This window comes from Acipenser ruthenus, chromosome 1 (genome assembly GCF_902713425.1).
Source record: "Acipenser ruthenus chromosome 1, fAciRut3.2 maternal haplotype, whole genome shotgun sequence".
Lineage (NCBI taxonomy): Eukaryota > Metazoa > Chordata > Actinopteri > Acipenseriformes > Acipenseridae > Acipenser > Acipenser ruthenus.
Window position 1 is genome coordinate 65,459,886 of NC_081189.1, and position 16,933 is coordinate 65,476,818.

The 16,933-nt window shown below is 35.5% G+C and overlaps 1 protein-coding gene across 3 annotated transcripts in view; it reads left to right on the top strand.

Annotated features, from left to right (window-relative positions):
- LOC117420824 (vascular endothelial growth factor C-like) overlaps positions 1-16,013 on the top strand; it is a 54,443-nt gene extending 38,430 nt beyond the window's left edge. For all 3 annotated transcript variants that reach the window (XM_034034493.3, XM_034034494.3, XM_034034496.2), the window contains 3 exons: positions 9,248-9,357; positions 12,460-12,787; positions 15,528-16,013. In XM_034034493.3, the coding sequence (XP_033890384.1) occupies positions 9,248-9,357; positions 12,460-12,787; positions 15,528-15,645 (556 nt within the window). In that variant the 3' untranslated portion in view covers positions 15,646-16,013. The remainder of the gene's footprint in view (positions 1-9,247; positions 9,358-12,459; positions 12,788-15,527) is intronic.
- Positions 16,014-16,933: the final 920 nt, after the last annotated feature.

Below are 16,933 nucleotides of genomic sequence, written 5' to 3' on the forward strand. Positions count from 1 at the left end.
TGTACACCAAAGCATCTCAAACATGTCCTGGTTATGCATTAGCTTGTAGTATTTAAAATCTAATTTTTATATCTAATAATTGATTGATTAATCTTGTCTACCTGAGTGCGGTATCAAAAAACGGTGCGTGAAAAACAAATCTTGAAAAATGGCAGAAGTTACTTACTGGAAGGTATACCCAATATTTCACAATATCTTTAAATTAAAAAGAGTCAGGTGTGAGCCCTCCCAACCCATAAAACACCACAAACTGCTATTAGAAACAACATTCATATTTTAAATGACTCACATATATGTTTTTAATTTAAATAAAGGAAATAATTTCTAATTTCTGAGGGCAGACCTTTTTTGGTTTTCTTCCAAATGTTCAAAATTTGTCAAATACAGTTTTGTCCCTTTTTCTACAAAACGTTGTTCTAAATTCATCGAATATGCATTATATGTGCTGTCGTTTCTAAAAAATAGATCCCTTTTCCCCCTCTGCATTGAAATAAAGTCATTGTTAGATATAACATATCTTGCTTATAAAGTACCATTTTTCTGGTCTGAATGTGGTACATTATATCAGTTTGACTGTATATATACAGTACACACAAGTCAAGAAAGTACTGCACAGCAAAATAGTTAAAGTTGTGTTTTATTTATGGCTCTAAATAACATATTTTTTTTATTTCAGGATTCAAAAGAAATCCTTAATTTCCTTTTCTGTTAGTCTAAAACACCCATAATTCACAACACAACCCTACAGATTTTGAAAGCTTGAAACCAAAACTCAAAATAGTTAATGACACATAAAAAGCCATAATTGCTACTCATTACTAATATTATTTATAAACTTTCTTACTGGAAGTACACATGTTAGCAATCAGAAAGTGAGATTTCTGTAACATAGAAGTGAGCATTGTAGAAGAACATTCCTGCTTGTTTTTAGAAATACATTTGAACCTTCCTAAGCCATTAACATAGTAATTGGAAACACATTAGCACATCTATAGCTTGCCCCAAACATTTTTTTAAATGTGAGTATATAACTCCACAGACATCGCTTTATATCAAATAACCCTACAGATTTAGCCTGCTGTTAATATTCTGCCTAAATTTGCCAAACTTATTTTTAGGACACATGGGCTTTTTCTTGTTTATAAGTTTTGTACACTGATTTATGTTTTAACAATTTAGTAACATCATGGGGTCTAATTATAAAATTAAAATAGCCATTACTTTTGTAAACCATATTTCACAAACCAACTTTTATTTTATTTTTTATTCTATATTGTAGCAAATAAATCACCTAGGGAGATGAACATAGGAGTGATATAGAGTACACTAGATCTGCCTCATGGATGATGCCCCCAGCTTTGCTTCAAAATCAGAAAGTTTCATAACTTTCATTGCAGGGATGGCTCTAAGCCAATGGTACCCATTACAGTGGTTCCCATAGGGATGGACCACAGTACTGCAGAAAATAGACAGGTAACACTACTGCTGCAATCTTGCAGTGCTGCATTAGTGTACACAGGAGTTACAACTGATAAGAGTCTTTTCTGCCAGCTGTCCCAAAGTTGTTATTGGTCCAATGTTAGGTGTAAACAGGATATATAACACCTGTACAAAACTGCTAGTATTCTTACTCACTATTATGCTTGTTCCAGGGGTTATATACCAGTACTGTACATTAAAATATACTTTTTGTAGTTTCTTTACAGTATATCTTAGGGTATTACTCCATTTCTTCAAGGAGGTCTTTTCTTAGGCTGTGGAGAGGTGGATTAAGCTCAGGTGGCTGCAGTATGATGATAATCTGTTGATTCTGCTTCTGTAAAATGCCAAGACACATGACTGGTAGAGAAAGATGTCTTGCAATTCCTGTAAGCCTACCTCTCCTGACATGAGGTAACCTCTCACCTCATACCCTCATGCCACTCTTATCACACATAATCCAGGCCCCAGTTAAGACATGATCTTAACCTGGCTGACACTGTATAGCAGCAATGTTGTTATTTAACTAAGCACCAACATAGCTGGTTATATCACAGTAAGGCGATTTCATTTTTCAACAATGAATACTTTGTGAGAACAATAGTATAATTCCAATGCAACGGTTGAGTTTTTTCCTTGATAATAACTAGATATTACATTAAATACATTGTAAAAAAATGTTTTTTTAAAAATATATTAATATATAGCAAAAAATAACATGTATTATGTGTGTCGTAGCAAAAAATAACTACAGTATATGTGGGTTAGTCACAATAGAAGTATGTTTTGCTTCTTAGCCGGATCTAATTTTACTCTATTTTAGTTTAAGAAGTACTGTAGTTCTTTTTCTTAAAACACAGCATGAAAAGTGAAATGTTTACAAAGATGTATCATTCACTTCAAACATTTTAAGCACGATTGAGACCCTTACAATACAAATAGAAACCATCAAAATAAAAATAGTGGAGTAATTGAGTCAATTGAGAATGACGCCAAACCAATGAAAGACAAACTGGCAAATAGTACAGCTCCGAAAGCAGACAGCACACATAGCAATCACAGTGGGGCAGAGCAACTAGACTACAAAATAAATGTCTTTATACATAATTCAGGCCTGGGTAAGCAAAACCATCAGTGTGTACAGGACATGTTGCCTCTTCAACCGCTGCAGCTCAACTGAGCATCAGAATATTCCATTCCCACAACCCCCACCGCAGGAAACAAAGAACCAATGAAATGAAAGTTTCTACAACCAATGGTAAGACACTGACATACCAATAAATTGCTGCAGACTGCAGAAGGACATAACATAGTCACAATTTAAACTGAAGAACAAACAAAAAAAATATATAGAAGAAATAATACATAAAGCAACCCAGTAGAAGTGTATAAATCTAATATGCCATGGTTCAACTGAAAATATCTGATTTATTTTCACTTGCTAGCCTGACATCTTCAACCTCATTTGTGGCTCTGCTTCGCCAATTTGATATTTTCAGTTGGGCCATGGCACATCCTCTCTCTCTCTCTCTCTCTCTCTCTCTCTCTCTCTCTCTCTCTCTCTCTCTCTCTCTCTCTCTCTCTCTGTATATATATATATATATATATATATATATATATATATATATATATATATATACAGTGCCTATAGAAAGTCTACACCCCCTTTCAAAATGTTCACCTTTTGTTGCCTTATAGCCTGGAATTAAAATGCATTAAAATAGTGTTTTTTTTTTCATTTATCTACACATCCTACCCCACAACTTCCAAGTGAAAAAAATATTCTAGAAATTTGTAGAAAATTAATTAAAAATAAAAACTGAAATAGCTTGGTTGGATAAGTGTCCACCCCCTTTGTAATAGCAATCCTAAATTAGCTCAGGTGTAGCCAATCGCCTTCAAAATCACATACCAAGTTAAGTGGCCTCCACCTGTGTTACATTGTAGTGATTCACATGATTCCAGGATAAATTCAGCAGTTCCTGTAGGTTCCCTCTGCTGGGTAGTGCATTTCAAAGCAAAGACTCAATCATGAGCACCAAGGCGCTTTCAAAAGAACTCCGGGACAAAGTTGTTGAAAGGCACAGATCAGGGGATGGGTATAAAAAATATCAAAGGCCTTGAATATCCCTTGGAGCATGGTCAAGACGATTATTAAGAAGTGGAAGGTGTATGGCACCACCAAGACCCTGTCTAGATCAGGCCGTCCCTCCAAACTGGATGACCGAGCAAGAAGGAGACTGATCAGAGAGACTACCAAGAGGCCAGTGGCAACTTTGCAAGAGCTACAGGCTTTTATGGCCAAGACTGGTCAAAGTATGCATGTGACAACAATATCCCAAGCACTCCACAAATCTGGCCTGTATGGTAGGGTGGCAAGAAGGAAGCCATTACTCAAGAAAGCCCACCTTGAATCCCATTTGAAGTATGCAAAAAAACACTCAGGAGATTCTGTAGCTATGTGGCAAAAAGTTTTGTGGTCTGACGAAACTAAAATGGAACTTTTTGGCCTAAATGCAAAGAGTTATGTTTGGCGCAAACCCAACACAGCGCATCACCCAAAGAACACCATCCCTACTGTGAAGCATGGTGGTGGCAGCATCATGTTATGGGGATGTTTCTCATCGGCACAGACTGGGGTACTTGTCAGGATAGAAGGGAAAATGAATGGAGCAAAGTACAGAGAAGTCCTTGAGGAAAACCTGCTGCCCTCTGCAAGAAAGCTGAAACTGGGATGGAAGTTCACCTTTCAGCATGACAATGACCCAAAGCACACAGCCAAAGCTACACTGGAGTGGCTAAGGAACAAAAAGGTAAATGTCCTTGAGTGGCCCATTCAGAGCCCCGACCTTAATCCATATCGAAAATGTGTGGCATGACTTGAAGATTGCTGTCCATCAGCGCTCCCCAAGGAACTTGACAGAGCTTGAACAGTTTTGTAAAGACGAATGGTCAAATATTGCCAAACCTAGGTGTGCAAAGTTGGTAGAGACCTATCCCAACAGACTCACAGCTGTAATTGCTGCCAAAGGTGCCTCCACCAAGTATTAACTCAGGGGGGTGGAGACTTATCCAATTATGATGTTTCAGTTTCGTATTTTTAATATATATTTTTTTTCTCAATAAAAACGTTTTTCCCCTGAACAGTGTGGAGTGTAGGTAAGTGGAAAAAAAATCATCATTTAAATGCATGAAACTCTGAGGCATTGACACAACAAAATGTGAAAAAAGTTCAAGGGGGTGTAGACTTTCTATAGGCACTATATATATATATATATATATATATATATATATTCAATTTGAAATGCAGTAAGGTGAGTAATAAACTGACTCAGTTGTGATGTAGCAGTTGGTTCAAACAATTTAACAGTTAATGCTGGCATTGTTCTGTATAATTCTGTGTAAATAAATATAAAACTATAAAGAAGGGGCAACAATATTAATCCAGAAATAGGACAACAGTTTTTTTTATGGGTTGTTTTTTTAATAATAATAATAATAATAATAATAATAATAATAATAATAATAATAATACAAATTTCACTTATATAGTGCTCTTCATGCAAGCATTCCAGGGAGCTTTACAAAAGAAATATAAAAACACCTGTGTCTAATATATAATCCAGCTACAAATAAACAGACCCAAAAATATATGTTTTCAAACAGGGTTTAAAAGTTTAAATTGTGCTAGCATTCCTGCTGTGAATCGGGAGCAAGACGAGGGGCATTATAACTAAATGCCCTGGCTCTGACAAACTTCAAACACATTTAAATATGCAATTAAAACCAAGATTAACTAAGATTACTATTTCGCAAGATTAATCATGATTAATTTTTTTAATCGCTTGACAGCCCTAGTATGTATTATTACTTACTAATTGTAGGTTTCCTATCCATAGTGCAGTTTTTTATATATTTAGCACCTGTGGTCTGTCAAGTGACTGCACACTGTACCTTTTTCTTACATTATTTCTCTATAGCAAGTCCTATGAATATATCCCATCAGACCCCTCTGCTTTAGTAGTATTATTGGTGCTGTGTACTGCTGTTTAAAAACCAGAGCTTAAGCTACTTTAACCAGCCTACAAATATGCAGAATATGTGACCTACATGACAGCTATAGGAGTGGTTTCAGTTGTTAAAAAGTGTAAAAAACTGTAGTTTTATATGTTTGGTGAGTAAAGTTGATTGTAGTAATCGCTAGGTGAGACCATCAACAAATGACGTTGCTAAAACAGATTTAGGCTTCTACAGTTTTGCTTCCCCTTGATGAAGGTCAAAGTATTTTTCAAAGAATGCAAAGTGTGCTAATAAGCATTTTAAACAGAGTCCAGATTAGGCTAAAGAAATGTCCAATGCTGGACATTAAGTGTTACAACAAATGCAATTAATCAATCGGTAAAACAACAGTGAATCGAATAAACAAGCACACCTTGACATTCCAAACAATCAGATACACAGCTCCCCTCTTTTATTGCTTTTATAGCACCATACACGTTTTAATCCACCCTCAACACCGTTGATTTAAAAAGAAAAACAAAATTCTAGTTATCGCTCCCCTTCCAATGAAACGTTCAAATTAAAAAAAGAGCCAGGTGTGAGCCCTGCCAATCCATAAAACACCACAACCAGCAATTAAAAACACAATTTATATTTTAAATGGCTCAGTTTGGCTAACTTCCAATTGCACGCAAGCAAATATTTTCAAGCTGTCAAAGTACATGTAAGTAAATATATGTATATTAAACATTAGCTGGCATTATGAAACATTTGCAGTAAATAGTGTAAGTTACATGCGATCTAAAAGCTAAGTTCTAAATGTAATCATTAAAACACAGTTTGTGTTATAGTATTACTGCTTTATAATTGAGCTACTATAGCTCTGAGAGTGATGCTATGTGCTGCAGTGCTTGCAGGGACGGTGGAGGAGTTATGTTTGTAATACATGCGTGTGGTCAGTGTGTTACTTTGCCAGCTTCTAACGTCCAAGAATATAAGTTCATATTCCTGGGAAATACATAATCAAGTTACTGAAAATACATAATCAAGTTACTGTATATCCGGAAGACTCAAGAATAAACGTTACCTGGATTGGTTTCACAAATCAGTCTGGAAGTGGTTTTCTTTCACCGGTTGGCTGGCTACAATAGCTTTATGTTAATATTGTTATTATTATTATTATTATTTATTTCTTAGCAGACGCCCTTATCCAGGGCGACTTACAATCGTAAGCAAATACTATTGCTTGTAATTGTTTTTCATTACCATTTCGTGTCATGAGCAAACAGGTATGATTAATTGATTAATCAACTAATAGATCGTATGATGAATTGATCAATAGAAAATGTCAAGATTAAAACCCCTAATTATGACATAATATACCTGTTTCATGTATAACGCTGTAGTCGGGAGCCACAGTTAAGAGACTGTGCTGTTTCTGTTCCGCCTTATAACGAGAATACTAGTGTTAGTGTAATGGCATTATGGGGCAAATGGGAGCCATGACTGTACCACCTTATAATCTGTTCTGCAGCATAAATGATTGCCTTATAAAGGGTGAGCACTGTATTAATATTCAACTATGCACAATGAATCATTACATCCTAGGTTTAAATACAGATATCCATAAGCTAGTTTATTTATCAACTGCACCCTATAACATCATTGAGATGTTTAATAGTCTCAGAGGTTTATTTAGCCTTTTACCAGTTTGTATATGTATTTGGAAATCCTGATCATAGCCTAATAAACAGTCAGCAAAGAAATAAAACCCATTGGTATTCACACAAGTCATGACAGGGTGTACATGTTATTGTTAAATCGATATTAAGAATGGCATTTCTCCATACCTGTCATTTTCAAGCTTAAGCATGTTTTATTCCTGCTAAATGCAGCCTGGTTCTCTGTATTAAGTTACTGATATTATGTTGTAGTTTTTTGGGGTTTTTTTCTAATACCCTGCAGACAGCAGAATTAATGTGTGGTGAATCAAACGCACTGTATTTCCAGCAAGGGTTGTGTCATCTGGCAGAACAGAAAGGAATATATCTCATCATTTTACCTGATAATGGTATTTTGTTCTAATAAGGCTCTGGGCTTATAACACTGTCTTCAAATGAGTAATGTGCCTTGACATATACTTTGTAAATACATATACACTTCCTCAGTTAGTAAGCTCAGATTTGTGACAGACATATTCAGGAATTCATACTTTAATTTAATAAAAACACTTCTCGGCGAAACTATGTCACCTGAGACAATGACTGATTTAGGTTGTTACATTGTTGAGGTTTGTGAGACACAGACCCTTGAAAAATGTTATTTTTCACACCCAAAATTATTTTAACCCATATCGGAGGTGCCACTTCTCTTAATGCCACAGGGAATGCTTTGTTTTTGTTCACAAAACATCAATAATCATCTTCTTCTTCTTTTTCTTCTTCTTCTTCTTCTTCTTCATTATTTCAATTGCCTCTGGCATTTACCACCAACTGAGCTTTTTTGATCAATATATGCTTTGAAGATTGAGACGGAGCACATAACATATCATCATTAATTGTGCAGTATACCGACACAATTTCAAACCCTGTTGGCCACCCTTTGAAAGTAAAGGTCACTGAGTTAAAATTCTGAATTTACAGGATGTGCAGCTTGTTAAATTGTGGGTTCTTAAAGTTGCAACTATTGCTCAATTCTTGTTTAACATATTAGTAAAGCTTTCACTGAGTTGCTGCTTACAGAAATGACAAGCCATATGTATTTTATAAACATCACAGACCGTAAATATTTGAAGAGCATGTATACAGCAGAAATGCCAACTTAGAAATATGGGGACCATTAGTTAATGAAAAGTGCTTCTGTTTTGGTAGATTGAGGGTATGGGTGTTTCTTTTAGTAGGTACTGTTGCGCTGCAGTATTTGCTCTAAAGCAGGACATTTCCAGTATTGTCAGTCTAGGTGGGATCTATGGCAAGTGAGATTGTCCTAGCATGTTTCACAATCTGCATTATCATACAGTACACAAGCCCCCCAAAAGGGTATTCAAAGAAACAATAATACTAGACCATAGAAACTACTGCTCTAAAGTATCGACCTTAAAGTGGGAGCCACCACATTCCCAGTATTGCCAGGTTTCACAATCTCTGTATTAGCATACACATTCCTCCTAAAGGTTATTCAAAGAAACACTAGTTAAAATCAAATTAAATTGAACCACGCTTGTGTTAGTGTAATCAAACACAGACCTGCAAAATAACTGATACCTACTGTAAATGATTATTATATCTGATAAGAAGCACTGTAAGTTTTTTTTGGTTTGTTTTTTTTTGGTTTGTTTGCCCAGCATTATCCTGTTGCTGTGTGTCAATAAGATCACCGTTTTTCATGTTTAGTTAAGCAATAGGATTACCGCCTGCTAATCCACCACGTAATGCTCGCTAATCTTTTTTTAAAAGCGATTTTTTTTTTAAAGATATAGATTACATCTGAAGGTTCTGAGGTCATCTACCTAATTGGTGGATGAGGTTTCTAATGAAATGTCATACTAATTAAACTTATTGTACTTTGTGATGTCTGAAAGTGGGATTATCATACAGTACACATGAATACTTAAAAATGTTCATTTAAGCTTATAGAAGTGTCATTTAAGGCTTTCTAAACTCTCCAAAAGTATTGTTTATTTTGACAACATAAAGATTTTGATGGGGTTTTCCAGCACCTGCTTACTTATATAAATTACAGGTGACTTTTAAATCAATTTCCCTTACAGATGTCATGCTGCAAACAAGACCTGTCCAAAGAATCACATCTGGAATAATCACATCTGTAGATGTGTGAAGCAGCATGACTTCACTTTTCCTTCCCAGTATCCAGGATCTTGTAAGTATAATCATTACATTTTTTTCTCACTTTAGCAAATAGAAGCCTGGATGCAGAATCGTTCAGTTTCATTGGGTTTAAGTATCTGGGTCTTGTCAGTTGATCTAAACATGTGCAGATGTAAATACTGTCTTCATCTGAATAATTTAAAGAAGGGTCCTTTGTGGATACCTAACATCTCTAACAATGCCTGTGAGTTTCTGAAGTTGTCTTTAGAGTAGTGTCCCTTTTGCCTTTAAACATATGTAAAATACCAGATTGGACCTACTATTACTTAAGCAGTAACACATTCATTGAATTGACCCCACTATGTGTAAGTTTTTTTGTTCTTCTTTATTTGTATTTCATCTTTATTTCCAAAATGTTATCAAAGACATTGCAATTGTCCTTCAAATAACCTTTACATGATCTATGTGTAATATTACAGAAATTACATCTACAAAGAATGTTACTGTTTACAGCCAGCATGATCATAGCCCTGCTTCTCCTATTATTTGCACAAAGCAATAGTTAAAGCAGCTGTGAAGTAGTTGTATAAATGTTTGCAGGACATGCTATTTGACGCCTACAATGATTTAACCCCAGGGTGCCATCTGCCAGACCTCACATCTTGAGCAGCAATTTAACAGCCCCACAATCTGTTATTCAACAAGCAACATTTGAGCAGCATTGCAGAGCATCTATTCCTATAATTCACTGTCTTCCATCTTCTCTTCTTGAGGCAAAATACATGTTATAAAACAGCTAAGCTAAGGAACTGCATTCAAACCCACGTAGTTCCAGGTGTCAGCCTGATGTTTTTAAATTGTGACAGGTTAATCAGTATAAATTACACAAAATGACTTTAGATAATATGAAGTAAATTCTGTAATCTGTAAACCTAATAATATTATTTGTTGATATCATGACTTGGCATGATTGACAAGGAAGAATGTGGATGGATATTGGCAACTGACTGTTGCAAAAGTGAAATAAAATACTGTTGTGTTTATTGTTGCCTCAACATTTTGTCGGATCCCTCCTTTGTAAGCACATTTGCTGAACTTTAATTTAATCTTGCTAGCATTTCCAAACATCATATTTCCCTTTAATAGCTGCCAGGGGTTTATTTGCAGCCAAACAGTTTGGTGCTGTTATCAGCCACGTTCTATAATACCTAGAGATAATGTTTTGTAACAAGAAAACACACATTCGAAATGTGTCTAGAGTTCATCTCATTGCAAAAGTACTTTATTGTATATTGCAAATACTTTTAACATTGTGAATTGCAACATAATTAACATGTGGTAAGATAATTTATTGAAATGAGTATGTGATTAATTAATACGAGCCATGTTGTTTATCTAACATTACTTTAGTGTATTTCTTTTTTTTATTTAGTAGTCACCATTGTTTTATTATTATTATTATTTTCTCCCAATTTAGAATATGCAATTATTATTTTTAAGCTCATCTCACCTCTACCACCCCTGCGTTGACTCGGGAGCGGCGAAGACGAACACACGTTGTCCTCCGAAGCGTGTGCCGTCAGCCGACTGCTTCTTTTCACACTGCAGACTCACCATGCAGCCACCTCGGAGCTACAGTGTCGGAGGACAACGCAGCTCCGGGCAGCTTACAGGCAAGCCCGTAGGCGCCCGGCCAGACTACAGGGGTCGCTGGTGCGCGATGAGCCGAGGAAAACCTGGCTGACCTAACCCTTCCCCCCTCTGGGCAGCGCTCGGCCAATTGTGCTCTGCACCCTGGAAACTCCCGTCCACAGTCGGCAATGGAATAGCCTGGACTCGAACTGGCGACATCCAGGCTATAGGGCGCATCCTGCACTCCACGCGGAGTGCGCCACTTGGGAGCCCCTACTTTAGTGTATTTCTATGTGTTAAAATATATATATATGGGGAAGGTCCTGTTTTTAGTAATTTTAAACTGTATTTTTCTGTCACCATTTAACTGTAAGACAGTATAAAGAATATAAAGAATGATAGAGATTATCACTGTCCTTTACGTAGTCCTGGTTTAAATTTCTCGGATTTGTAACATTGTAATGTGCTAGAAAACTGAGCAATGAGGCCTGGCCATGTTGAATCTGCTTTAACGATATTAAATATGTCCCTTATGGCAGATAATCAATCTACAGTAACCTAATAACTTGGTTAAGATGTATTACTGGTTAGGTATAAGACTAATCAATCCAGAACATATTTATCATGAGCTTTCCCTGTGGAAATTGTTTTGAACTCTCTTGAAGACTGTTGGGGTGCCTATAATCTTTTATGGCCTGGATGGTATCCCAGTTTTAGCACTATAAAAATAATATAAAATATCCAGAAAGATTCCAGAAGATGGATTTTAACTTAAAGCACACACAAGGAAAATGAAACAGCTGTCAGGGCCTCATGGGGATATAGGATTTCAAAGAATGAAGTCTGCTACTTTATAATCTTATCTAAGTATTCAATTATATATAAAAAAACACATAAATTAATATTATTTTAAACACAATGGTCATAACAGCTATGGCACCTTCATTTAGTGTGAATAATAAGGGGCCCATGTGAACTCCCTAATTTTGGTAGAATGTATGGTTAGAGTATCATAGCAATTCAATGGAAACTATAATTACTGTGAAAAGTCTATAGCTTAAGAGTGATTGACCTTGTGTAACATTTACTGAGACAAAAGTACTGCCTGTATATAGCTGATAAATTCTATTTATTAGTATTGTAAAACAGGCATAAAGGAGTAGCTGTCCAGCTGGCATTAGACCTGAATGTACAAATAGGGATAAAGAGTGTTCATTTTTGGAGTAGAAGACAGGTAAAGAAAGTGTTCACAGTGCAACTTAAATGTAATTTTTCTATGAACAGTTAATATTAAAATACTGCAGCTTTTGAAGTCTGCAAAAAATAGTTTGTCACACAAGGTTACCATGTGTGGTCCGGTTCAGACGATGTTTGAATTAATTGCCAAGTTTGGTTGATTTCAACACAGTTTTGTTGCAGTTTCAATGTGATGACAAAGGTTATTTATAGTTACTGTTTGAAATTTCAGTTTTAAGTAGAAGAAAAAGAAGATTCATTTGTACTGTTCTTTTCTTGCTTCCAGATGCATTTGATGGAGTCAATGATATTTGTGGACCAAATAAAGAGCTAGATGACGAGACTTGCCAGTGTGTCTGTAAGGGAGGCTTGAAGCCATCCAGCTGTGGACCCAACAGAGTACTGGATAGAGATTCCTGCCAATGTGTGTGCAAACTACTTCCAACATCATGTGGACCCAGTAAAGTTTTTGATAAAGACACATGCCAGTGTGCTTGTTCAAAAGTCTGCCCAAGAAATCAGCCGCTGAATCCTGAGAAATGTACCTGTGAATGTACAGAATCACCAAATAGATGCTTTTTGAGAGGAAGACGGTTTCAACACCAGACATGCAGGTAATACAACTGTTTTTTTTTGTTTTTTTTTTACTTTTCTATCGACACAAAGGTCAGCATACCTGCTGCAATGCCTGAGTAGCAGGTTACCCTCACTTAAGTATGAGGTCAACTGGGGTTGCAATACTAGTGTGCTGGCAAGATAAATTGGCTTCAACTGGGTCAAAATGAAAATGAAAAATTTTTTAGGCACTTCTTGGTTTTTTTTTATAATAAAGCTTGTCAGTCACTGCTGTTGATTGGGTAATGTTCTCTGCAGGTTTTATCTTTTACCCTCATGTCATGCACTGGACATACGTGCTGTATTATAATAAGTCAGTACTAGATGGTATGATTAGAAGATTGATGTTTCAAGGGTAGTATTGCTATGTAAAGGTTTTTATTCATAGACAACACTTAACTTATTGTGAGCTCATGTTTATGTCACTCATATAATATGGAAACAAAATCCAAGTTACCTACTCAAACATCAACGGCAGTCTTTTAAGTCCTTTTTAATGACGTTTTACCCTAGTCACTCTTCTTTAATGATGCATAATTAAAACATGCTGAAAATATTAATATTTAACTCGCAGTAGAACAAAAGCTTGTCATTATATATTTATAATGTAGTTCCACATGAATTTAAAACTGTGTAAAAATACCTTTAGTGTTTATGCAAACCTAAAAAGTAGGACAATTAAGTTTTCAGAGCTTTGCTGACTTGTGCTTGCCAAACTATGCATTCAAGCAACCCGGTGCCAAACATGTATGGTGCTTTCCTTGTGGAGCAGTTAGTTGAACTACAATATGAAAACATCTGTATTTGTTCAAGGCCAGTGGTGATGTTTTTGCTTTTACAGACTGGATACAGTTTAAAAAAGAAACAGACATCCAGTGCACAACACTGCATGTGTACATTTATCACTTTCAGCTTTTGAAGGTCTCAACCAAGTTATAACCTGCATTCATTTTTTTTTTTTTTTGCTGCCAAATATTATTTTATGTACAGACTAGTATTTTGTCTCTCCTTCTGCTAGAGGCTTCAATATATCATGAGGTTTGACAGAAGTCAGATGAAATGCCAAAACGGTATATAATCCTTCACAACACTTTATGTTTATGACGTTAAGCTCATATTTATAGTTCTCCTAATATAGGACTAAGAACTGAATGTCTTATAAAATTGTCAACATGAGACTTTTGCTTTTTTTGAATGATCTTTTAAATGGTGTAAACTGAAATAGACAATGTTGCAATCTGGTTTATCTACAGAATACACTGTGAACTGTATTAACTCTCCTGAACCAAATATATACCAAATATATATACCATGTGTGTGTGTGTGTGTGTGTGTGTGTGTGTGTGTGTATGTGTGTGTGTGTGTGGCAGATTAACCCAAATAAAAATGTGAGCAATAACCTGTTTTAGCACACATTTAATTTAATTTAGTTTTCATTGTATAAGTAGTTAAAATAAGTAGACACGTGCACCAAAGGCAACAGTTATATAACTGCAAACAAGCTTGGCTCTTTTGTATGTTTTTTGTACTCTTTGTACTGTTGCTATTTCATTTTAATGTGAGAGATTCATAATTTTCTTATATCCTATAAACTGTAAGATTAGATATGTATGTTGAGGAGGTTCACTTTTGTTGTAACTAAATTACTATAATAATAAAATGCAATTGCAATTAACCAACAATTACTCTGTTTATGACTTCATTGCCAAAAGTATAATTTCATAATATTTCATCACTAAATAGGCCAATTTGCCACAGTAAGAGGGTGCGGTTTGACATTTATGTTGTGGAAATATTTATTCATGACTGATTATATAATGCTTGTGATCAAGTAACAGTACTCCTAGATAATATCTGTCATCTTCCTGTTTAGTGAATGCAGATAGACATAATTCATTTAGCCAGTGTCTCCTTTTATAAAAAAAAAAAAAAGAAATACCTGGCTTTTTATCTATGAAAACTCCATATAATAGTTCAAAGCAGGGTAAGACATGTGACATCTTGCAATCACTCCCCCACTCGAAAAACAATGTAGTAACTCCTATGCTTTGATAAACTTACACTGAGAAGCATTTTATAATATATTTCATAAAGTTGTTGTATATGTGTATAAGGGCTGGTAAAGCCATGGTATTAGAACATGTTTAACAGAATTGGACAAGGACTAACACCCGAAAAACACTATCAATAGGGTTTTGGGCCACTAGGCTTGATTTGAAGTGAAGAGTTTTTATGTGTTTGAATGAGTATATGCCCTCAATTCCTCAGCAAAGTCTGGTCCATTAAAGACCTATAGTGTTATTTATTTTTTAAATGTTACCATCGTAAAACTACTAACTAAAACACTGCTGGAGACAAGACCAGTGCTGCAGTGATCTCAACCTCATTTGCATCTTCTCAGACCTCTTATCAGTTCAGTTGCTTACTGTAAATTAATGTATAAAAGACACAGTACCACAGGATAACAACTGCCTTCCCTTGTCACCAGGGAAAACAACCACTAAGTGTTCTTTTACATCTACAGTATGGTATATTTGTATGCTTTAGGGCGTTTTACTTAAAGGTTTAATTTTGTTACCACTGTGTTTTTGCTTACTGTAGAAAGCACTGTACCTTTCTAGGCTATTATGTTAGAAATATATGCCCTCAAGATATTTTATAAACAATGACAAATATTGGGTTAAAAGCAGTCTTCATTCTTTTTATATATATATATATATATTTCTTTTTTTTCCACAGTTGCTACAGCCCACCTTGTGAAGGTCGAAGAAAACGCTGCGAAGCAAGATTTTACTTCAGTGAGGAGGTTTGCCGCTGTGTACCAACGTTCTGGAGAAGACCAGCATACACAGATTAAATATACCTGAATAATAAATATACCAAGAACAGTTATATGCAAAGTGACATGTTGAAATGTGCACTGCTTCGATATACCTGTGCACCAAAGATCACCAAGGGCTATGAGGACACAGGCACATTGTGCATTTCCATTAACTTTGGCCTTCATGTAGAGAACTTACAAAGGACTCATAGTTCTCAGGCAGTGACCAAATGGCCTAGATTTTCCTTTTTTGTGATTTTTTTCAGATAATGACTATAATTTATTGCCACTAAAAAGTCTGCAGCAATTTTGTTCATAGCAATTGCAATCGTAAAAAAACCACTGTGATCAATATTTTTGTATCATGTGAAGTATCTTTAAAATAAATATAACATTGTATTGTACACTGTTAAGCTGTGTATCAGTCAACACAATCATAAGACTACAAATGAAGATAAAAAAGTACAGTACTCTTGGCAGGGGAAACCAAGCATTGTGATGAATCTATTCTATTACTCTATGTCAAAGAATGTATCAAACTGTTATGATAAAACCATGCCAGGTTGTATATACAGTATTTCAAGAGCAGGCTCATTACTGCAGATTTCTTCATTAAAATCAATACAGTAATGATCAGAGGGGATTACCGCTGTCAGAAATGCCCTTATTTTCTTCGAGGTTAGGGCAGATGGGCAATCCTTGAGTGACAACCAAATAACAAGTCCCGCAAAAGCTTTAGCATTTTGCCTTTATGCTGTTCAATAACTAAGATAAGAACTGCCCTTGAAACGGTTAGATCATTACCATAACAAACACTTGGTTTTATATACTGTGTTTGTTAAACTGTTTTATTGGCTAGGCACATAACAGAGTTATTATTGTTAGTTATTAATTATTATTGTTTTCATATTTTGTTATTTTCATATGTGCATGTGTTGTTATTGTGGGTTTAAAATAAGTTCCTACCACTTGTTAGCTTTACCATAGTCCCTGCTCTCTGTGTCCTTCTGCTGTTTTTAATGTGTTTTTAAGCCTTAGTTGTAACACATTGCAACATATTTGCTTGTGCTTTTAAATCATGTTGCTTTATAGCAAAACTACTCAAATTTCCTGTTGCAAGTCAGTTCAGTCACAAAAGGCGAGACTTTCGTAAGAGGGCTGATGGTACAGTAGTGTAGGTGCTCAAATGGCAGGTGCATCTGTATTTAACTGTTCTAAATACTGATGTTTTACAAAAACAGTCACAAAAGTGATTACACCAGGCAAACAACCCAAAATACAAGGTCTGCTATTTGATCAACAAAATGAGATACTGACGCAGGCT